Source organism: Siniperca chuatsi, linkage group LG20 (assembly GCF_020085105.1).
Source record: "Siniperca chuatsi isolate FFG_IHB_CAS linkage group LG20, ASM2008510v1, whole genome shotgun sequence".
Classification (NCBI taxonomy): domain Eukaryota; kingdom Metazoa; phylum Chordata; class Actinopteri; order Centrarchiformes; family Sinipercidae; genus Siniperca; species Siniperca chuatsi.
The window spans coordinates 25,916,870-25,941,807 of record NC_058061.1 but is presented as its reverse complement, the minus strand read 5'-3'; the positions used below and the strand labels follow the sequence as shown (position 1 = coordinate 25,941,807).

Here is a 24,938-nt window from a genome sequence, read left to right as displayed (position 1 = left end):
CTAAACCTATTCAATCTAACCGCCGAGGAGACTGCAGAGCGCCCAAAGACAAACAGGTCCCCAAAATATTTAGAGCCCAGTTGCACCGTTGTGGTTCAGTAATCTTCCCGGGTCACTTATGCTTTTCCAGACTGGAAAACAAACTCAAAATTGAAGGATATTCTCCCCTGTCATGCAACACTGTGGGGACATCGACTAAATGGAAGTTTAATCATTTAACTAACTCCTTTTGGGGCCAAAACTATTTCAAATGTAAATAATACATTTGGTGTCTGAATTATATGTTTTTATCTATGTTAATATAGCCATAATTGAAGGAAAGAAGAAAAACATCAATATAACAGGTGACTCCAAACTTTTGAGCGGTAGAGTGTATGTGGTGTTAGTGTGTGTGAATCACAAAGAACAATGTAAATGATTGATCAGAGAGAGACTGTGGGAGAGAATGGTACAGGAGGGGAATAATGATGTACTGTCTGCTTGCTGTTAGCTCAGTGTGTTTGAGACATTCAGCTCTGAATACTAGACCAGATGTTGTTCTGTATGCACATCCAAGCCATGAATGTGCTTCACATTACACACCCTCATTGTTCTACATGCCTGTCTCTCTAGCATTCACACACAATATTTCTACTGAAATGGTGGAGGGTTAGACCTAATACAGTCCAATTCACACCCCAGGTTTCTTGGTGCAGTTTTTGAGAAAGCATCCATATTTGTAGTCTTGAGGGTTACAGTTACAGGAAAGAGATCTATGGGTCAATTTGCTGGCAGCATTAATTCCAACTGGAATGAAAAGGGTATTAGGATGCCTTAATGTAGTGCAACTAACAGACATTCTGATTTTAGATATTTTTATTGAAAGCTAACCATTGCACATGAACCCATGTAACCCAGCAGTACTGGCAGGGTCCAACAACAACGTTTTTTGCCACCGGCCCGGTCGGGCAAGTCGGTCAAGAATCTACTGGACCGAACAAAATTTGTACTGACCCTGATTTATAATTTGAATTGTGTGCCTGAATGCCGTCCTGTATGGCGACTACCCCACTTTATTGAATACAAAAGTTCAAAGAGGCAGCTGTAGAACATGACATTAGTTCATTACAATACAACTATGACAAACAACATGACTGCCACCAATACTGATAAAAGCAGATAATTTAAATTGGTAAAATAATAAAAACATTTCTTATAGAGAATGGATTACTTAAAATACAATTCTAGGGAGTCAAGTAGTTTTAATGAATTCTAACTATTAATATGTCAAGGATTTATAAAAAGACTGGCAATTTGTTTTAAATGCTTCAAAAACAGTAAATAATATTGTGCCAGCAGAATCAAATTGTTTACAAGATATTCAGTATAGCAGTATTGGTGGCAGTCATGTTCTCAGTTGTATTGTAATCAACTAATGTCATGTTCTGCAGCTGCCTCTTTGAACTTTTGTATTCAATAAAGTGGGGGAAAAGTTGATTTTAACAAAGAAAACAAAAAAGGCGGGAGCCTGGTCTGGCCTCACTCCCCATTGCTGTATAAATGTAATGTTAATTATCATAATGGTTATTATTATATTGTACTATATATGATGGCTATAATATTTTCTTCTTCTTCTTCTAAAGATATTGTTGTAACATCCTAATTTATAATCACTATAACATTAATACTATGTCCACTTTACACACTAACTGCCCAGGATCATTAAACACAGATACACTGCCTCTCATACGAACATCCGAATCAGAAAAACTTTATTGATCCCCGAGGGGAAACTCTTTGTTACAGCAGCTCGCTGTCAGTCAGTCACACAGGAAGAGAAGCACTAAGCAAATCACAATATAATACACTATAATACAGGCAAGATACATTAAGTACAAAGTGGATATAAGTATAAAATTAAAATAAGTGTAAAGTGCAACGTGGGTTTACCGGTTGATGATAATAATACGGTATAAGGTATTAGTGCATGAACCGTTAAGTGTAGCTTGTTAAGAAAACACACACACACATTACCAACACATACCCAACTTAATCTAACCTAATCTCTACTTACTCCCTCTTATCGTATCCTCACATTCATCATTGTAGCTGCTTTGTTATTGTCCGTATGTCTGTCCATTATGTCTATTATTTATTTTTGTCACACTCTGTTCCACCAAGAAAAAATAAATCATTGTTTAAATTTATTTATTTAATCTTTTTCATGCACTGGCCCGATCGGGGAACTGGCTTGTTGTATTTACTGGCCTGATGGCCCCGGGCCACCCTGACTGGATGAATGTGTCTGTGGTTCTGTCGCAGCTGGTCTCTGGCTGGATTCAAACTGCTCGGTGCCTGAAGGCCCTGAACTACTCCTGATGGGAGGCTCACTCACAGTCCTGTCCTGCTGCGGTCCGAGCGGTACATGTGTGGAAGACGATATGAGGAAGAAGAAGAAGAAGAAGACTGACTTAAAGTTTTGAGATCCTTGCGTCTGGTGGCCTAGTGGTTAAGATGCATGCCATGTAGCCGCAACATCCCTGGACTGTCTCCAGCTCTCAGAGTTTGCAAATCCTTGCTGCACACACCTCACAGTATTCGGTGCATGATCAAATCAATGGCAAAACATGTCGGCAAAAGCCTTCAACCATATCACGCAGTCTTCATCAGGGAAAAGAGTCTGCTCACTTGTCTTTAATCTTTATGGTTGTTGCATTGATATTGTGTCACAAACTACAGCTCATTTCTGTTGACAGTATTCTGACCTTTAATGACTTTACTCTTAGAACTACACACTATACAAAGGCTGCCTGCTCACTAATAACAGGCAAGTGTATCTTAGCAATAACTCCTTCTGCCAAGTGAAGAGAAGGACAGAAGATGAAAGGATAGAGAGAGAGGATAGAGGTAAAGAAGAGAAACAGGAAGAGCATGAAAGCGGGTAGAAACTGAATTTTCCCAAGTGCATTCAATCAAGTGTCTCGTGCAATGAAACGAGACGTTTTGTGTGTGTGTCTCTCTCCTGAGCCAGTACATTCACGGTAATTAACAGCACTAGAATAACAGCCTCTGGAAACAGGTTGTTCTACTCTCCTGGCTGCTGGAAGTGTCTGTGGGTGTGTGTGGAGTCCGATTTCAGACGGGTAGCACTGGAATCCTTCTACACCCTGAGCAGGTCAGGGAGCTTTTAGAGAGAGTGATCACTTTAATGAGACCATAACAACTAGACACTTTTTTGTGTGAGACTCCTAAATACTGTACAGTACTGTCTTTTATTTTATTTCTTATTGATCAAAACTACAGTGGTTGCCCGTGGGATGCACAGCTGATTCAAATTAGAAATGTTGATCAGATTTCACTTATATAGCAGTGATAATTAGATTTACACAATTGTTACATTAGATGATTTCAGCCCAACTGGAGGGAAAACCAGAGGAAGAAATGTCAGGCGGGAAGGGAAACCCAGGAACCCTGGTCTTCTGGAATCTTGCAGACTCTGCAAAAATCTCAGCACGGCATTGGCAGGTTTTCCCTCGAATGCCACTACAGCATCTTACTCGCTGTAGTCATCATTCCAATCCAGAATAGGTTGTTAGAGGGTGCATGATAGAGATGGGCCGTGTAGAGTGGCGTGAATATAAGGAACCTTTCGTTAAAGGATGACCCACACTTTTTCAACGTTTTGAAGATAAGCAAAACCTCATGAGACTAGTCGTGTTGTTTGTCCAAGATATTAGTCCAAGGATAGCACAATTTAAACACCCACATAAATCCCACATTTCTGTCGAGCCTTTCAAAGTGCAGCTAATTTTTCATTCTGATTATCAGTCACATACACAGCATCATTTTCTCTGGCTGATACCATTCTTCAGACTTTCTTTTGAGCTCGTTATCATGGCAATGTGTGATACTGGTAATTCTTGGCTGGTTGACAGTTGGTTCTCAGAAGCGTCTCTGATGGACATCGGAACACGCTTTTGATATGTTCTCTCTAATCACGAAGTAGCAAAACATGAGGCATCAAAACTCCTGTAGGTTAAACTGGACTTCCTAAGATCTTTTAGGGCTGACGAACTCTAAGAAACACAGTTTATAAACAGATATTAAGAAACTTGGTTGTCTAGTTCCCTCTGTTAATGTAACATCTGTAATGTAGGGACCGGTTTCCACGTGGTAGTGATTCCTGTAGCACTGCTCGCCATGGCTGGGGTTAGGGCGTAATGTAGGTTAACGTTACAGTTAGGTGTTGCACAGCTGATTAGTTGTGGTTGGACAAGTAAAAAGGATTCAAGTATTTTCCTGCTGTTTCGGTGTTGCATTGTGGATGACAACAATCTGCGGCAACACATAATGTTGATCTTAAGCTCATGGCCGTGGAGGGAGCTACATGAGCACAGAGAGAGCAGCTAATAAAGGTGTGAGTCATGCTGTCAAATAAATGATCACATCTGTGCTGGGGGAGGTGGGAAGTGGTTCATACGTAGTGAAGAGGAAACTAAGGTCACCAACAAGCTCCTCCCACAGCGCCCCCCCTTCTTCCCCTCTCTTGTACCAGGCTGTTCCTCTGTAATAGCCTGAGATGTCAGACACCATTTGTCTTTTGCAACACACACACGCCCAACACACTGCTCCTTGCAGCTCTCCAAACCCAGTGCAGACCTACATCTGCATCCTCGCTCAAATAGAGGTCTTCTTTGTTCACTACATCCTCTGTGTGTGTGTGTGTGTGTGTGTGTGTGTGTGTGTGTGTGTTAAATTGCTGCCCAGAGACCTTCAAGCTCTCTCTCTCAGAACACACACACATTTTCTTACTTCTCTCTCCCTCCTTCACTCTCTTTTCTTCATTCACACGTGCGCACACACTATGAGGTCGTAAAGGGTCACGGAGGACGAGACGCACGTACACTACTGTGATTATTTACTAAACGCCCCACATGTACGCAGGCACGTGCGTCTGTGTGTGATTTAGTACAACTCAGCCGTGCACTCCCATTTGTGTGTGTTCTCATACATGTGTGTGCATGTGCACACACATGGCGCATCCTGCGACTGCTTGTGCACACGCACGCACATGTGACGCATGTGTGCCGCTTGTAATAAATACAAAATGTGGCGGGTAAATAAAAAGCTATCTCCACATGTGAAAATGTTTTAGAAAAAGGTTTAAAAAGTGTCATAATCAGCCCGACGCGCCACTCTCCTTCCACAGCATGGTATCAGTCACTTCTGTTTCAGCGAGACTAAAATCCAATGAAAAAGCCTGGAAGCTTTGAAATTCTGCTGGATAACATCCCTGAACCTGGGTCAGCAGCTTTAACTGGTTTCAAAGGGACACCTTCTTGTCACTGCCTGTAATAAACCTGAGCAACAGCTGTTTATTGAATACAGAACTTTGTTGATTGAAACACAACCGTAACACTTTTATCAAACTCCACTATGGGCTGATGACATCATCCCCGAAGACAGCTGAAGCCTGGGTTAACAGTCACACATGCGTGCGTGTGCACGTGCAGTCGCAAGATGCGCACACAGATGCACATACACACGCACACCTGTGTGTTAGGAGTCACACGTGCGTATGCATGGCTGAGTTGTACTATTCACACACATACGTGCATACGTGTGGGACTTTCAGTAAAAAATCTCACGAGTGTTTGTAGGTGCATCTCGCCCTCAGTGACCCTTTACACCCCCCCATCTATACACACACACGCACAATTGAGTCTTAGTGAAGTCACATGACACAACACCAGAGTATTCACGCAATGGTAATCTGACTAGCCTTGGTGTGTGTGTCTGATATCGGTGGAGTTGTGAGGATGATTTCTGTTCAATTCAGACTGGATTTTTATTTGACCCTGTTCCCAGTCAAAGTCTGATATTGATGCTGAATAGATGATGTGATACATAACAGAGCTGCACAGACTACATATAGCCTAGAGTAGACTGTAATGGAGCTAACAAGTCTGGTAACTTGGCTAGTTAGCACATGTTAGTTTTAGTATAACACACTTTGCATTGACATTAATTAAGTACAGCTAACTGAATTTGCAGACTACACTTGTACTTAGAGCCAGGTGAACTTGGCAATCTGTGACGAACCTTTAAGCTACCTTTACAACTGTTACTACTGTTAGACATCAGTAATGTCAGTTATGATTGAGATTTGAAAAAGCGCTCCACCTGTGTGTGCTGGGGGAATGGCATGGGATATGTCTGTTTGTTTGGGATTTGGACTTGATCATAGTTGCAGTAAGCTTAACCCAGTGGTTCCCAACCTTTTTGGCTTGTGACCCCTTAAAATAAGCCAGTGTCTACTTGCGGCCCCTTTTCACTGGTTAGGACCTTAGTGTGGACCTCAGTTATGAGCAGTTTAACTACAGAGTGACGTGACTTTTCCCTCCAAGATTTTTTAATTTGAAGGATTTTGAGAGGGCTTTAAAGGTAAACATAAAATACAAGTTTGTATTTCTGATTATGTGCATTGTTAGAAAGTTAAATTGTCAAATAAAAAGGTGAAATGAATTTTAAAAATTTCAGATTTTCAAAAGCTAGAAAGAAAAATTACTTCTTAGTCCTTTAATCATCTTGTGACTACTTAGATTCATAGTAGGACCCTTTTGAGGTGTTGCGACCCCCCCAGGTTGGGAACCACTGACCTAACCTGTTGACTCATCTACAACCTGCTAATGGTCTCAGCCATTAGCAAGCCATAGCTGTGTAGTGTTTGTCTGAAAAGATGGCTAGCATACCAAATCTCTGTCCCACAGTGATGACTGGTAATGTTGCTTTTTTATTTTCTTTGTATAAAGAGCAAGTACATGGATTAAGACTTTAGTAGGAAAGGAAGAACTGTCAATAAATGGACTGGCAGCATGTCTTAAGATACCACATATGTCTCCACTGTCGGTGGAGGCTATAATTCAACTACTTCTAGTTTTCTATTATATCACTATGACGTCAGTGACTCACTGTGTAGTTTTTCACAACTATCACTTTCAAGCTGATAACAGCTGGAGTTTGGCCGCTATGTCATTATGTAACACATACAAAACAACAGTGAATTCACATCAATAGAACATGTCTTTAGGTATGTTATTACTGTAAGACTTGGTTTACAGTAGACACACACACTAAGGTGTGTGGTTCTCCAGTACTCTTCTTTCATTGCTGTATTCTTAAATCCAGTCCATCATGTTTACGTATTGTCCATCTTAATGTCCCCTGAATCACCCGTGACATCACCAGATGTGGATGTCATGTCATGTCCAGATATTTCCACAGAAGCTACAGTAGAGGTTGGTGATATAAAAGATCAATATGTAAATCATTTAAAATATTAAATGTAAATTAAATGTCAGGGGTTTAGTGTCTAGGGTATTGCTAGAAACACACAGCATTAAATAAATCTACAGGGAACAATCTCCTGCTGTAGAGTCTGAGGAAACCATCAGTCTCTGAGTAATACATTCAAGTAGGACATGTAGAAATGTCTGATATTGTCACTTGCTCTCATACAGTTTGGAAATATGACAACCCAGGCAGCCCACACACATCTATTGATGCACTGATCCTGTGCAAAAAATAATCACTTATATTCATTAGTATGTAATGGTACACAAAATTCACAGCTTTTGGGGTCACGGGTTGGTATGTTTTTTTTTTGTACAGCAGGGAACAACAAACAAACAAACTCTTTTTGTAGTTTATTTTTGAAAAATGTAAACATTAAATAGTGGCTTACTGGCCAGTGTTTTTACTGTCAAAATTAAAATGCTCAAATGCTGGCATATGGTCAATGAGAAAAAAAACTCTCACTATGTCAGAAATGCTCCATCTTTATTACAAAAGACTGTATATTCTCAAATATAAATGAAATAAACATTTCATTAAGACATGTTTAGCATATTAATAAGTCATTTAAATTGAAAGCAGTTAAAGCTTTTCACATATTCAGGTTCAACAGTTTATGGTTATATTCTGTCAAGGCTCTATTGTAAGTAGCTCTCTGTAGTCCATTGTTGGTGAGAGCAACTGCTGGGGCAGTGATTTATTACTGGGCGACTACAGCTTGTGCTTGTTCATACAGGAAAGGCACAAGAGACTGACTGACTGAATGCATAATGTAAAGGGTTCTTATAGTGGGGCTCCAGCACTGTAACACATTCATTCAGGTGATTCAGGTGACTGGATCTGTGGTTGTGGGCCGCTTGCTGTCCCCGTGTTCCCGTGCTCCTGCCCGACAACCGCTGCAACAGTTGTTGTTATTGGCTCTGTTACTGATGCTGACATTATTAATCCTATAGCTGTCGTTCCTATTATTATTAATTTATTAATATTAACGCTACAATTATATTTTTATAAATTCTAGGTGGTATTTGCATTGTGCCCCCCCCCCCTTTCCCAAAACCCTCTCTCTCTCTCTCTCTCTCTCTCTCTCTCTCTCTCTCTCTCTCTCTCTCTCTCTCTCTCTCTCTCTCTCTCTGTGTGATGGCCGCCCAACATTGAGTCTGGTTCTGTCCAAGGTTTCTGCCTCTTAAAGAAAGTTTTTCCTTGCCGCTGTCGCCAAGTGCTTGCTCATGGTGGGATTTGTTGGGTCTCTGTAAATAATATTATAAAGAGTACGGTCTAGACCTGCTCTATAGGAAAAGTACAATGAGATAACTTCTGTTATGAATTGGCGCTCTATAAATAAAATTGAATTGAATTGATGCTGTTGAGCATGGTTGAGAATGCTTCTTGGATTGTTTTTGTTTTGCCAGACACACACCCAACTTTGATTGAACAATGTCAAAACAATTTTAGTCTGTTCCACCACTTTTTGTCCTGTGTTGCTGTAACATACTGGGAAATAATAACATTACCAAACAATAGATCGACATGGATATTCCAGCTCTGGTTTCTCATTTGAGTTTGCCATATTAGATAGGTATACAACCAGCTAATATGCGTTCTGTACCAAACGGTTTGGGACAAATACATGTATATGATGCTTTACACCCCTAATAATCATAGTGCCATTATTCTACATATGAAGAAATAGCACTATGTGTTGCCGTAGTTTGTTTTAAGATTCATAAATGAAAATCATGTGGAGTATGGGCGTTTTAGAGTTCTAAATGTTTAGCAAAGTGATGTTACCTTTCTTCTGTTTCTTCCAGTATGTTTGGAACGAAGTGTTGAATCCAGGCACATTGTTTCTATGAAGGACTATCCAGAAGTGTTAAGCAGATTTTCCCAAGAGACTGTTGTGTTAAAAAACATCCTGCAGACTACCAACTCTGAGAATCAGCTCTGTAGGTGTTATGTAAAGAGTCATCAGTCTTGTGTCTATTTCTTCCTGTGCAGGATGGATTGAATGCACACACACACACGTGCACAGTCCACAGGCAGGCATGCAGGCTGGAGAAGACAGGAGGGATTTTCCCATACTGCCTCTGCAGCGGCTGCCCTAGATTCCACCGAAGGATTGTCTCGATGCAACTCGGCTATTATTAGAACTGTATTATCAGGAGAGATGGAGTGAGAGAGGAGGGAGGAAGGAAAATTCAGAGAGGAAGAATAAGTGGCTGAGAGAAAAGAAAAGCATGCCATGTTTTTCTTTCAGTTTGTGTCCTCGCCTTCTGCTGAATATTCAACACTTTGTCTCTTTTGGTTTCCATCAGAAGTCAGCTTCTGTGTTCTATACAGTATTCTGTATTTCAGCCCAGGGTTTATATAGGTTCTTGATTAGATTCAGTTTTTCAATGCAATGAGATTGAATGTTGTCACCTCAGCTTTCAATCTCACCAATGCTGTTCAAACTGGCACCTCCATTTAATTTCATAAAATCTTCAAATAGTGCTCATCACACGTTCCCAGAATGCGTGTTTTGTCCAAAACCCAATGACATTTTGATTTACAGTGATTATATAACAGGGAGGAGCAGCAAAGACGAAGTTGGGAGCAGTGAATGACATTTGTGCTTGATAAACGACTTAATCGATCAAAAATATAGATTGATTTTACGTCTGACTAATCAATCGTTTCAGCAGTTGTTGGCATATCTAAAGAGGGATCAGAAAGCTTCATCAGGTCTGCAGAGCTAAAAACCACATGTAAACTGATTTGTGCAAATTAGATTTGCATTTGACGCTGTTGTGAAATCTGATACCACGTAGAATTTCTGGAGCCATACAGTAGTTTGGTCATCTGTTGTTTACATCGCTTGCAACATGACATATAAAACTGATGTCACATCCAGAGCACTGTCATCCATCTGCGTCTGCAGCGCTCACCACCACCACTGTTGCTGATGTTTCTAAGAGGAGCTCTGCATTGACAGCATACAAATGAACTTGAGACTGAGAGCCACAGGCAGAAGTCTGAAAGTATCGAGAGGCCTTATCCTTAAAACAGCAAAGATCTGCTCTGGCAATTGTGAAGCTGTTGCATTTTGTTAGTCTTGGTCTGCAGTGAAAATATTATGGACCAGCCAAGTAACATTAACATAAATACATTAACTGATAAATTAAACAGATAAGTTTGTATCCATTTTATTGAGAAAAATTGTGTGAGACATTTTGATTAATCTCTTCCTGATTTAATTCACCCTTTAATCTTATTCGCATCTATTCACTTTGTTTACTTTGACTGGTACTATAAATATGTTGAGTCTAATGACCTGTGGTAGGTATGTAAACATGTTTGCATTGGACAAAACTGCATTGCTAATGCGATGCAGACCATAAGAAATGTGGAAACACATTAAAGATGAAACTGAAGATTCAGCCTGAAATCAGTGGTCCGGAAGGAAGTGTTTGAGTTAGTATTTTCCTAGTAATGCGTCGGCTACAAAACAGTGCTATTTTTGGATGTACCTTTTCCTTCCCTCTCTTCCTCTCACCTCTCTCTCCCTCGTCTCTCCTTGGCCCACACATCCTTCATATGGAGGAGATGAAGGAGGAATAAAGGAGGGGGGAAGCTGGGTCACATCACTCTACTCAAGGCTGTTTACTTTGCCCTTCTCTCTCTCTCTTGCTTGCTCTCTATCTTTTTCTCCATATATCTCTTTTTCTGTCTGTCAGGCTTTTTCTTCGTCTTTTCTTCTTCTCCCTGCTTTTCCCCCATTTTCACGTATCCATTCTATCAAATCTCTGTAGTGCGTTGCAACATCTCCACACTTTCTATCGCTCTTGCCATCTTGTGTCTGTCAAACCCACATGAAAACCAGAGCAGAGAGAGGGAGACAGAGACAGAGGGAGAGGGAGAGGGAGAGATGACCTTGTAGAAGAGGGAATGTCTCATGTCATTGTCATGCTGCCATTGGGTATTACTTCAGCTCATCTGCTCTCTTATTCTATCTCTCTCCTTCACATTATTTGCACTCCAGTGAACCTCTACAACAGAGCCACTCTTTTCCCCTCTCTATGTTCTGTCTGTCTCTGCTGTGTTGGAGCTTTAGCCTGGTTAGAACACTCTATGCCTTGGGTGTTTTTAGACTATTTTTAGGGGTGCTCAAGCACACCTAAATTTAATCTCAGCACCCCTAAAGAAAAAAAATATATTATTATTTTCTTACTATGGAAGCAAATAAGGGTCATTAATATTTTGATCTTGTGAAATGATTTACAATATCACAAATAATTTCACAGCCTGTAGTTGTATATCACCTTTTGTGTGCATGTGAAAAACAATTGCATGTACGTATCTGAATGTGTGCAGCTGTTTAAAAAAAACAAAAAAAAAACAATTTCTCACAAATTCAAGTTTGGGAATGTGTAATAAAGTTTTGCAGCTGTAGAAATATTTAGTGCATGTGTGAAAGGTTTGTGCACACATAATTTGCACATATGTAAAAACTTTTGTAGCTGTAGAAATATTTTGTGTATGTGTAATTAAAATTTGTGAAACCTCACTGTTGAAAATATGTCTGAGAGACAGACGCACAAATGTCCTATAATGTGTATTTAACACTGAAATTACAAGCTACAAGGTACAAGCATGAATTTTGACCCTGTTTTTACACCTGAGCTGACTAGCCAATCAGCACGTTGCCCACTGACCATTCAATCAGAGGTAGTCAAACTGTCCAATCAGGGGGCAAAAGGTTCTAGTGCGTCAGTTGGTGCTGAGATTAACTGGCCCCCCGCAGACACACTCTGACCAGTCTCACAACAGCACTGCTTTCCAAACACCAATCAGAGGAAACCAAATTATAACGCAATGTAAAGTCACCTATTTGGAACATCGGAAAGAAGAAACTAAAAGCCAAAGTAGATCAGAAAGTTATCTGGCCCTAAAAAGAGACGATGAACTGGCTGAATATCTCTCTGCTGTCAGAGACAGAAAGCAGAGACAGATCCCAACCAAGTACAGGCTCAGTGCCACAAACTGGCAATCGAAAAAGGAAGACACAAAAAACCCTGACAACCAAAAGAAAACCAAATATGTGGTCACTGTTCGACAGGTGAGGCTGAGACAGAGATGCTCTTCCATCTACAATGTACAACATTCAATGAAATAAGGAATGTTTACTTTAACAAATTCAACTCTGTAATCTCAGATTTCTCTCAAAATTAAAGATACTCCTAGGAGAAGGAGACAGGACAGATCCTGCTGCCCAATATATATCAACATGCCACAACCTGAGAGACAGTGAATGACCTACACACACACACTCATGAAAAAAAAGTTGTAATGTTTATGTAGTTTTCACTTATTTGTATTTTTAACTGCAAGTCAATATTTTTATTATTATTACTATATTATCTTATCTGTATATATATGATGTTTGTTTTTATTTCACACATGCTTTGGCAATGTTAACATCTGTTTCCCATGCCAAAAAAGCCCAATTGAATAGAGAGAGAGAGAGAGAGAGAGAGAGAGAGAGAGACTACATTTTTGTTTTAATTTGTTATTTCCTGGCCTTCATTACTGAAGCATGTATTACTTATGACAGTAATACACTCATTGGAAAAGGAAGTGCAGGGACTGGATTAAGTGCAGCGGACCTTGAGACGATCACTGCTCACGGCATCTCCCGGCCTGACAACCAGACCAACCGGACCAAACGTCACCACAAGCGGTGTGACCGAAACAGGAAGAGAGGAAAGAGAGGCGGCATAAGATCTAACCCAGGTCGGACCTAAGGCTATTCCACTACCCAGTCTACTCCGGGCTAATGTCAGATTGCAACATTAGCTCAGAAAATAAAATGGATGAATTAAGACTCAGGCTAACTCAACAATGGGAAATCAGGGACTGCTGTGCCCTCATCTTTACTGAGACCTGGCTGCATCACATCATCCCGGATGAAGCTATCGCACTCGATGGGCGGAACGTGTTCCGGACACTAACGGAAGACTCCGGTAAGACGGGAGGAGGTGGACTCTGTGTTTACATCAATGATTCTTGGTGCTCAAACGCAGTTAAAGTGGATGGACAATGTTCCCCAGATGTGGAATTTTTATTGTTAAGATGTTGACCATATTATCTGCCCAGAGAGTTCACCAGTGTTTTTGTTGCTGCTGTTTAGATTCCTCCAGATGTGAATTCAAAAAACGCTCTTCAGGAACTGTATGAGGTCATCAGCAGTCACATGACAAAACTGGATGGTGTTTTTATTGTAGCTGGTAATTTTAATCAAACAGACCTCAGAACTATTCACCTAAATTCCACCAGCATGTCCACCCCCACCAGGGGAACAAACACACTGGACCATGTGTACACGAACATTCCATCTACAAACCTCTCCTCTGCCCCCATGTTGGTCAATCAGACAGTATTTCCGTGCTTCTCCTGCCTACTTACTCCCAGACACAGACTGGCTCAAGTACAGAGAGACCGCCACCCAGGAGAATCACATCAATCTTGAGGAATATACAGCATCAGTGACATCATACCAGTAAATGTGTTGATGACATGGTGATCACAAAGACACTAAAATTATTCCCCAACCAGAAAGCCTGAATGAATGGAGAGCTGAGAGCTTTACTCAGAGCCAACAAAGCTGCTTTTCGGTCAGGAGACAAGGAATCTCCTCAACAAAGAGTCAGTTGTCAAGTCTACTTCACCTATAGAAGACCGGCCACTGTCAGTATCTACAGCGGATGTGAGAAGAATCTTGCTGAGAGTGAATATGAGTAAAGCGGCTGGGCCTGATAACATCCCTGGTCGTGTACTAAGAACATGTGCCAACCAGCTAGTTGTTGTTATTACTGACATTTTTAACATATCACTGTCACAGGAGATTATTCCCACCTCTTTCAAGACAGCCACCATGTACCTGTACCTCCAGCACATAAAGAACAACATCCCAGCCAGCCTGGACCCTCATCAGTTTGCATTCAGAACCAACAGATCCACAGATAATGCCATCTCCATTGCCCTCCACTCAGTCTTCACACAACTTGAACAACACCTACATCAGAATGCTGTTTGTTGATTTCAGCTCAGCATTCAACACAGTCTCCCCCATGAAACTGATTGGAAAATTAAGAACTCTGGGCTTGAGTACCACACTCTGTAATTGGATATTGAGCTTTCTCACAAACAGATCCCAGACAGTTCAGATTGGCGGTCACACCTCCTCCACTTTAGTGCTCAACACTGGAGCCCCCCAGGGCTGTGTGCTCAGCCCCCTCCTGTTCACGCTGTACACCCATGGCTGACTGGAGGGTTCTGGGGCGGGTGATTGAAACCACTCAGAAGATCATTGGTACCAACCCACCAAGCATCAGTGATATCGGTGAGGTGTCTGCACAGAGCCCAAAGGACATTAAAGGACAGTACCCACCTCAGCCACAGCCTGTTCACCATGCTGCTGTCTGGCAAGCGATAGAGAATTCAATTTTATTTATAGAGCGCCAATTCATAACAGAAGTTATCTCATTGCACTTTTCCTATAGAGCAGGTCTAGACCGTACTCTTTATAATATTATTTACAGAGACCCAACAAATCCCACCATGAGCAAGCACTTGGCGACAGTGGCAAGGAAAAACTTTCTTTAAGAGGCAGAAACCTTGGACAGAACCAGACTCGAGGGGGGGGGGGGATTCACCCTGCTCTGCATTCTGTATATTTTCCAAGGTTTTTTCTCCCATACAGTATTTTACATCAGTCATATGAAAGAGTGTCAATTGAAGTTGGGGCACGAAAAGGCTTTGAAGTTTCACTTGAAGTGTAAACATTGAAAGGGATTGATGTCACTTGAAGTGTAAGAGCTGAATGCAGTTGAAATCAGTTGAATTGTAATTTCTTAAAGCATTTGAAATTTCAATTTCAAGTTGAAGACCTGTGGACAGTTGAATTGTCAGTTTCTACGTAAACACTTAAAGTAGTTTTCAGTGTAGTGATGAAAGCAGTTGAAATTTCTGTTCAAGTGGCAGTGCTAGATAGTTGAAGTGTTTGCATGTAAGTAGTTGAAGTTACAGTTGATATGTAAGGACTGACAGCAGCTGAAATGTTAGTTGAAGAGTAACAGTTGAAAGCAGTTGAGCTGAACTGAATTGTTTGTATCGAGTGCTTAAAGTAGTTGAACTAACAGGTGAAGAGTAAGAGCTGAAAGCAATTGAGCTGCCATTAATAAAACTGTTGAAATGTGAGTGTGGATTCAGTTTGAAGACCAAGTTGCACTGATGAATCATTTTTGAATATGTGTGAGACTCAGAATGTAGGTGTGCAGGTAAACAGTGTGTGTGCAGAGCCAGGAGTAGAGAAGCTGAAAAATGTAACACAAGGTAGCTGATGTCTTGGCCATAGGAGCAGTTACACTGGAAACATCCACAGCATGACCCATTCACCTTCAATCTAATGATGCTTGATTAGTTGCTGGGTCCCAGATGTCCATCCCTCCGTCTTTTCATCATCCCTCTTTTTCTGTGCCCCTCCATGTCCGTTTGTCCTCATTCATCTGCACGTCTTCTCACTGAATAATTGCCCTGCCATTCTCCCTTGTAGCAGTTTCAGTAGCAATGAAACCTTGTCTCTGTATTTTGTATTTGGAGGGAACATCAAACGTGTCTTTGCCCACAGCAACCCTACTTTTTGCATGATGAGATTTCTTCTTCTCTGCTCACTCTGTCCCTGTACGATGAGATTTCTCTCTCTCCTCCTCCTCTGTCTGACTGTCTGACTCTGTCTTGCTTGTCGGTAATTGCAAGGGGAAGCCAGCCAGCAGCCCAGCGACTCAGAAGCAGCTTCATATATTTATGTACCTCTGGGGGACCATCTCTTTATCAAAGTCTGTGTCTCTCTCTCCCTCTCTCTCTCTCTTTCTCTCTCTCTCCCCCGCTGATTGATATTCTGTAGCAGTAGAAAGCAGCAGCATCATTTGGTCCGTTGTCAGGGAAGGGGCGCCTTGGTTACGGCGTTGTCAACCTGGTTGCCGTTGTGGTAGGCGAGTCACTCAGTTTCCAGGCAGCTTGACTCTTTTTGTGTTCATCTCATCCATCCTCCTTTTTTCTGCCCTTATTATTTCTGCCCTTACTTGTTGACATCTTCTACATCATTGTGTATAGATGATGCTCTCATCTTCATTTCCTCTTTGTTCTTGACATCACATTCCTCCCATCTCTTCCTATTCCTTCCATTCTTTCCTTTTGTTCTGTTTCATCCTCCCCGTTATCATTTCTTCTCCTTCATGCTTCATTTTCTGCTGTCTATCACTGTCCTCTTCCTCTCCTCTATTCCTTGCCTCTCTTTGTCTGTTTCCTCTCCCATGCCATTAAATCCATTTCTTTCATCCTCTCGTTCCTCTTTTTATTGCTCTTTCCGGTGGGTTATGCCAGCTAAGGGGCTCTCCACCTCCAGTGACTTAGTATTGCACTTCATCAGGTTGGGGTACTCACAACAGACAGATTTAAAAAGTACAGTCAAAGTCTAAGCAGCAGAGGCCGAGCTATCTTGACTTACGTTGCCGGTTCAAATCTTAGGTTGCATATCATCCCCCTTTACCTCTCCCCATATTTCTAACAGTGACATAAGCAAATGCTCAGTGGTACATGCTCCTGAAACAGCATGCAAATGTGCTGCAGCAATTCCAGTAGGCCACATTTTTTATGTTTTTATCATGGTGTTTTATTACCTTTGCTACTGTCAAACAAATACATATTATGTTTTTGTGCAAGGAAACAGTAAAGATTAATTTTAAATAATTAATCTCATATTAAGTCCTGCTCTCTAATAAATACTTTAAAGTATTCTCATCCTCAGTTGTTTTCCGAAGTTGGGTGATATACTCAAGTCAGGGTTCTTAAACCAGAAAAAAAATATATACACACTCAGTTTATTAGGTCCTATTAGCTAAAACTAATGCAGTCTAATTCAGTAGTCCTGCAAGAAATCATACCTTCATGAAGGCTCTAATGTTCAGTTTTGATGAAACTGTTTCACAGAGGTGTTGATCCAACTTAAGGTCATTTTGGAGACTATAGTTTCTTCTGCAACTTTCAGTATTGCATTATATTGAGAGGTGTTTCTAATGTTTTGACAACGAAAAAAATTTGGAAGAAAGCTCAGGAAGAGCAACAGAGAAGGGATCCGTCTCCCAGGACGGACAGATAGAAAATAGATGTCTTGTGTACAGAATAGATTCACAACAGAAAGTCATGGTATATACAATTATGATGACAACATGTAGATTGTAAAACATAAGTGAAGAGGATGGATCCAGGAGGACAATTAACTGAGCAACTTCAGGGGTTGCCCACATGTAGGATCTGAGCCACACCACCTCCTCTCCACTACAGAGACCTGGAAAGAAGACAGGCCACACAAACACAGCAGAGGACAACAGTGTTCACACAGAGAGGAGAAACAAACACACAGGGAGAGAGAGAGAGAGACATAACATGCAAACTAGGGAGAGAAGGGGAGAGGCTGAATCTCCTGGGGTACAAAGACCCAGATCAATGACTGGAGGAGACAGACAGCTAGGAGAGAGCGGTCCCAGGACGGCCGATGGTCCAGCACAGACCCGCCTGAATACAAGAGAGAAGAAGGAGGAGAAACTAGGGATAGAGAAGGGGAGGGAGGGGGGGGGGCATGCTTGGCAGCTTTCAGAGCACAGACGGTGTAGTCCCTCATTCGTCCAGGAGTGTTCCATCGTAGAAAAGGTTTCAGTCGTAGTCATCTGGACACTGTTTTCAGAATCAAGACGTTCCGGCTCCCATCCGGAAGTCATTCTCAATTGTGAAGCACAGAGCATTTCAGAGCACAGAAACAAACAGCAGAGAGAAATGCATTCTATCAAAAAGTCTGTTAGTTGAATTCTCGTCGGCAGGATAAACATGGACTGTAAGTGCTGATGTTAATAGATTCATTGAGACTGAGACTGACCCGCTGGAAGCAAAGTGGTAACAGGTACGAGGCCTGAGGCATGGAAGGATAGGTACTAAGTGAAAGTTGAAGGCAGAATAAGTAGGAGTTGTCGGTTTACTGTTTGTAAACACACGATTCAATGTTGGCCCCTCCTCTCCAGCTCAGAGAGAGAGAGCTAGAGAATGAATGAAGAGATGGAGCAGCGTTAGCGAGAACAAAGCAGTGAATCAGAGAAATTAAATGATATTTTCTGATTGTTACACAGCGGTTACGTTCTAAAGCACAAATAAAATCGCCCGCACAGCCCTGCAGGAAGGAGCCAGCTTCATGCTTCCCGTGTGTAGCTCAGACCCGGCCTATCTGCACACTTCGTTTTAGCGCTGTGCCAGCGCTGGAGATACATCTATGACACAGACATAGAGCAGAGGAGAGAGACGGAGACAGTGATGTAACCTGCTCGCTACGAGTCCCGACCTCACAGTCTGCACAGGGTGTCTTATTTTGAAAATGGACTGGATGCTCGATGCCGTTTCTGTGTCTGACTTCCTGCCCGGTTCATCTGCTCTGTGCAGCTTGACGCGGCTTCTGTCAAAAATAGAAACAGCGGGGAGCTGCTTCTGGGACGCGCTGCAGTGCGTCTGGAGGGATCACAAGGATTGTCTAGATTGGCTGCGATCAGCTCCAGCGGGCCGTGTCGCAACCGGAACGCGACGCAGCCGTGCCCGGTGGGATCCGGCAGTTAGTGACCCAAGCAACATGGGAGTTGGTGTAGTTAGGTGTTAGGTGGGGAAGCTTCATTTAATGGTAAGAAAACATTTGGTTTTATAAACCAATCATGTCCAGATTATGCTCATTTATTATTTATCAGTAAGGCTTTGGTAGATAATGATCTGATATTCATTCAAAACCAAATTTTAGGGTCTTGTTAGGACTGCAGTTTTCAATACTAGACAAACCAGTGATACTACTAGTTGATAATGTCATGATTGGAACAAGATACCTTTTGCTATTAGTAAAAGGTTTTAGAGGCTAGCGTATGTGATGCTGGAGGGATACAGTAGTGATTTTGTTTTGTAAGAATTTGCCAGGTAATTTCTGGGATGTTTCATCACTGCCGGTGATGGGGATGATGATTAGATTATTATGATTCACATGTTTAGGGGAAGAACACTTATGAGTAAAGCAACGGGGGAGGGAAACAGTGTGATAGTCTGCACTACGAAGATTTCCCTGGCAGGACATATTTACTAAGCTAGTGGACTCCAAACCTGCTGAGAGCCGTCTGCTCTCAGCAGGTTTGGAGGGGGCGGCCCCAGAAAGAAGGCCAGTTATCCACAAAACCAAAGCCCTGCTCCCTACTGTAATGAGCCAGCCAGCGGTTCAGTGAAGTCAGCCTACTGTTCATCTCATCATTACCCTGCACGGGTAAGGGACCAGAGACAATTAATCGATGCCGACTCATCTTTCTGGCCAACTCTAACGTCCTGGCTAGGCTTTCTTTTGTGATCTCTAGTGCAGAGGAGTCTTTTTAGCCTGGCTGGTCTACGCCTTTACTGGTAGCCAAGCTCAGTAGATCAGATTATTGTTTTTGGAGAGGAGGATAGAGCTTACTGTGTGTGTGTGCGTGTGTGTGTGTGTGTGGACATGACTTACAGCAGGGCAAGGCTGGGGCTGAGAGACATACGGATAGAGAGTGTGACAGAGAGAAAAGGATGGTTATGTAGCTGGTTGAAAACCTTAAGTATTCAAAAAGGGTTAAAGAGGCTTGTTGTTTTCTCCAGCTTTCTCTGGCGCTCTATTTAAAATGCAGATTTTGCTTCTCTCTCTGTATTGGTCGTTTGCTCTCATGCCTCGTGCTCATTGGCTGTCAGCGGCCTCTGATGCAGCCAGCCAGAAAGCTGCTCTGTAGCCGTTAGTGATGGGCAGATTATACACAGCTGCACTGCTAAACACACATTCCCATATACTCATATATGCAGTCATGTGCTGTACATGAACATGAAATACAATCACGGAAAATAAAATAAAATAAAAAAATAAAAATATGTATGTATGTATGTATATATGTATGTGTATATATATATATATATGTATATATATATATATAATACACACATCAATGTGCACACACTCTGGCCATGGATCAGCTGTTGTTCTTTGCTGCACACTCAAGGCCTTTAAATGTACAAACCTGAGTGGTATCTCAGCTCCGCTTCTCAAGTAAATGACTGGGCTTGCACTGACTCTACGATGGGAATCAAACTTCCAACTCCCCAATACACACTACACAAGGCATCTCTAAACCCCCCTTGACCCAGTGTGAATGTAAATCTGCAAGTAAACATGAATTAATCTTTGGATATTATTATAAATATCTGAGCTGAGAATGACCACTGTATGGAATACAGGATGCTTAGAACATACTCATTGGCTGCGTGTCCTACCTTGGAATTTTAACGGGCATAAAATGTCAAACATGTGGTACCTATTTCTCTGTTTTGTGCATTTTTTTAAGGCTTTCTTTAGGCATGATTTGATTGTTGTTTCATTACTTGTACAAAGTCCTTCTTTAAAAAATGTGCAAATATGAAGTATTTTATTATGTTTATGTTCTGTGACATTTCACCAGCAATACAATAAAAACTAAATATCACAAAACAAAATAAAAGCCATCCTTAACAGTAGCTATTAATGGAAGTGATGCTGCTGACACTCGGCTGAACGATAAGTGGTTTCAGTGATATGTGATAAATCCAGGTACCATCATCAGTGGTGCAGCTTCAGATTATGGGCCCCCTGAAAACAGGTCTCTCTGGGGCCCTTGTCCAACTGTGGGCTCCTGAGTCTTTCAACCATACACACATTCTCATCATCTGCACAGCGTGGAGCAGGGTTGTATTGGATGACCAGTCCGGTCAGCTTTACTCTTGTGTCTAGGTCAGTGTCTTTAATTGGTGCTATGAGCAGGCAATCGAACAGTGATACACAGCCTGTAGTGACAGTGAGCGCTGATAATGATCATATCAGATGCTGTACAGTGCTGAAGGATGGCATCTGCTTTTCTTTGTTCTCTGTCTCTTATTTCTGCTCCTCGCTGTAGCTGATAGAAGCCTACTGATTCAGAGCTCTTTGTGTTTGTGTGAGATCATGGCCAATGCTCACTGCTGCCTCTGGTTACTATAGCAACAGACTCACCAGACACTGAGTTTTCCCATTCATATCATGTGTATGTTCTTCTCCACTCAGTGTACTCTGTTTGTGTACGTTTCTGTGTGTGTGTGTGTGTGTGTGTGTGTGTGTGTGTGTGTGAGAATCATCCCTGCTCTGGATGTGTCACACTCACAGTAGGACAGAATCTGTAGTTCTGTTCTTGACTTCTCATTGCATCCCCTGTCCTGCGTGTGTACTGTATATGTTCATAATCTATATGCAGATGAATAAATGAGGATCAGTACAGACTCTAGAACAGGCTGCAGAAACAAAGACACTGCAACATACACACACATGTATTTCAACCACTTGCTGTGCGTGTGTGTGGTGGGTTTGTTTGTTCATCCGTGAGAAAGCTACAACACATAAGTCAGGCTTAGGTTTGTGCATTCATAGCTTTAAAGGATCAAGACTTGTCATATACAGTAGCTGCTGCTACTCCAGTACGCACACATGCACACAGACACAAACTGATTGAAACAACAGGTTTGCCTCTGTCCCTGTCGTCCCTGTCGTCATCCTTTCTCTTGTGCCTTAGACAAATGAAAAATAAGATTTGCAAACATGTACACCGATTTGTGTAGAATTTTGGGTACTCACAAATGTGTATTCCAATCCACACACAAATACCAAGCAATTTGAACACATGTAAAACAGTTTTACAAATGCACACATCACAACCTGAATAAATATTTTACATACAGATTTTTAACCTCAACTTCACTGATCTGATAGCTTTTGCTTTAGAAAAGCTTCCTGTGTGTACACATGTCTAAAAATATTTGTGGCATTCTTTTGTATTATTTACAGATTGTAAAATGTGTGTGCACGGATCAGCTGATACGCACGGCTCGGGTTACATTTGCGCGGGGAGTTTTGAGACTCTTTTCACGGTCTCCAGCTCCACACAAATCCACAAATGCATGCTGCGTTCATGTGCTGGTGGAAAACTGGGACATCAGTTTGATTATTCAGTATGTGATCTTCCATACATTTGCCATATTGTGATATTTACTTATATTGAAGAAATATTCTCTATATTGCCATGAAATTGAGTTCTCGCCCAATGTCAGCTGGGTTCGGCTCCAGCGCCCCCATGACCCTCAAGGATAAGTGGGTATAGCTGATGGATGGATGGATTTTTTTTATTAGATTCAGCATAAGTATCATTATCAGGGGTCTTTGTTAATATTTTATGTCCTGCTGGCCTTTGGCTCATAAAACTACTGACCCCATTGCTTATCTTTAATCAGCAGTAATGAACTAAAACCAAAAACATGGTTTATTTTCATGTTTTTTCCACATGTATTACTTTGATTTCAGCATCAATTCGTTCCACCGAGGGGAATTCATCCACCCACGAAGTATCAAATGTTCTTTTTCTGTTTATCTCTTTGCTAGTTTAAAACTTTTACTACCTTTACTCTTTGCACTGACAGTGACACGACTGTCGACAAAACTGATTGTTTGACATTGTATGTGTTCCATAGTGGGGTGGAAGGGGCTGGCTAGAAGCAGTGATAATGTTGTCTGTGCTCTTTTTTTCAGCACTGGCCCACTTAGCACAGCCCTATAATTTCCTGTCCCTACATGGCCTGTTATTGGCCCTGGGCCAATGGGCAGCATTTAGTGTTAGATTGAGTTTTAATGGCCAGGCCTGACGGGCTGACATACAGGCTGGGCATAATGTGAAAAATGTGCATATGCATGAGTTTCTATATTTGTGTGCATCCTTTTAATTTGTGGCAGTAATGCTAGTTTAGACTGTTACAGTAACACACACACACACACACACACACACACACACACACTAAAGTAGCTGTCAACAGAGTTTTGCATGCATAGAGAGAGAGAGAGAGAGAAAGTGTCTTAAATCTGTAGCACCTTCACCAAAACTTGTCTGTTTCAACAATAACAAAACCAATGTGTTATTCAGTGTATCTCTGCAAACTGAAGGTGGAACAGTAGAACACCCCCCCACACACACACACACACACACACACACACACACACACACACACTATGTGAAAAGACAACTTAGCAGGATGATTCATTAGCCATGAAAAGCAGAATTCACATTACTAACAGGAATATAGGACAGCTGCTGCAGGAGGAGGGACCTATGAAGGTAAAGGGGAGTCAGAATACCGGTGTTATACGTAAAGTGGATTTCCTATTGCCTGTAGTGACGACAGATGTTGAAAACAGGAAGTGAAAATTTAGATGTCCCCATGATTGCTGTATTATATAGTTTTTTTCCCCACAAGAGATGCCCCTGCCCACAGTTCTATACAGTATATGGCCATAGTGAAACCGTGAGCCCAAAGAACTTGACACTGGGGTCCTTGGTCAGTCATCATAAATATACAGCTAGTTAATAAATTCATCAGAGAAAAAAACCAGACATCGTGTGTAAAGAAATGTGGAGGGTTGTAGATATGGTAGATTGTTACATTTGATAAAATGGAAGCATATTTGTTCCATGAGACTGACGAATGATGGACATTGGGGGGGTGAGTTATATAGAAGGAGGAATAAGGGAACAGGGGGAAAGAAGATGACAAAGGAGGGGAGTGAAGATGAAATGAGGAGATGAAGAGAGAAAGATGGCTGTCTGTGTGGTTATATGTACAGTATCTGTGTTAATGCGCACACTTCTGTACACTTTGATTTTCTGCAAGTAATGTTAATTACATGTGAAATTACATGTAGCATATACGAATCTCACATGACATGAACTTGAAAAAATACACACAGTATTTGTGACTGTCAGTAGTGTGCCTACGTCCTACTCCTCATTATTTGCGTTGGAGATATTACTCCTCCTCCTCACTTTCTTTTACTTTTTCTCCTCCTGCTGCTGCTTCTTCTCCTTCTCCTTCCATGCAAAACCATGCTGCACTCATACTGTTTGGTTTGTGACGTTGTTATTGAAAATGTATTCTTGTGTGGTGTACAGGTATATGTGGAGTTTGACGACCAGGAATGGGAGAAGAGAGAGTGGGTGAAGGTCTATGAGGATTTCCAGCTGTTTCTACTAGAGCACCAGCTGGTCTGGGCAAAGAGGAAGGAGGGAGCAGGAGGAGGAGCAGGAGCAGGTGGAGGAGCAGGAGGCCTGCTGCAAGGACCCAAGGCCAAACACATACAGTGGCCTGCCCTGGTAAGACCTTTGTTTTCTATTTATAAGCTGGACTCAATAGTAGAAACAGTCAGCTTTATGACCATGCTGCCTATGCTGTTTCACATTCACCACAGTGTTTACCACAAAGTATTGAATCCTCTTCATCTAAATTCAAAGCCTCAGGAGCATTCTTCATCCTCACTGTGTGTTTTTACATTTATTTGCCCTGCCGCAGTTAACCAGCTTTGTCATGGTCTCCCATCAGTTTTGTTGAGCCTGTCTCAGAGAGTTCGGTACGTTTCTGAGGATATTTGACCCATTTAG

At 41.7% G+C, this 24,938-nt stretch overlaps 1 protein-coding gene across 3 annotated transcripts in view; it reads left to right on the top strand.

The window, feature by feature from the left end:
* Window positions 1-24,938, top strand: part of jmjd1cb (jumonji domain containing 1Cb) — a 205,348-nt gene that overhangs the window by 53,907 nt on the left and 126,503 nt on the right. For all 3 annotated transcript variants that reach the window (XM_044178369.1, XM_044178370.1, XM_044178368.1), the window contains exon 2: window positions 24,453-24,653. In XM_044178369.1, the coding sequence (XP_044034304.1) occupies window positions 24,453-24,653 (201 nt within the window). The remainder of the gene's footprint in view (window positions 1-24,452; window positions 24,654-24,938) is intronic.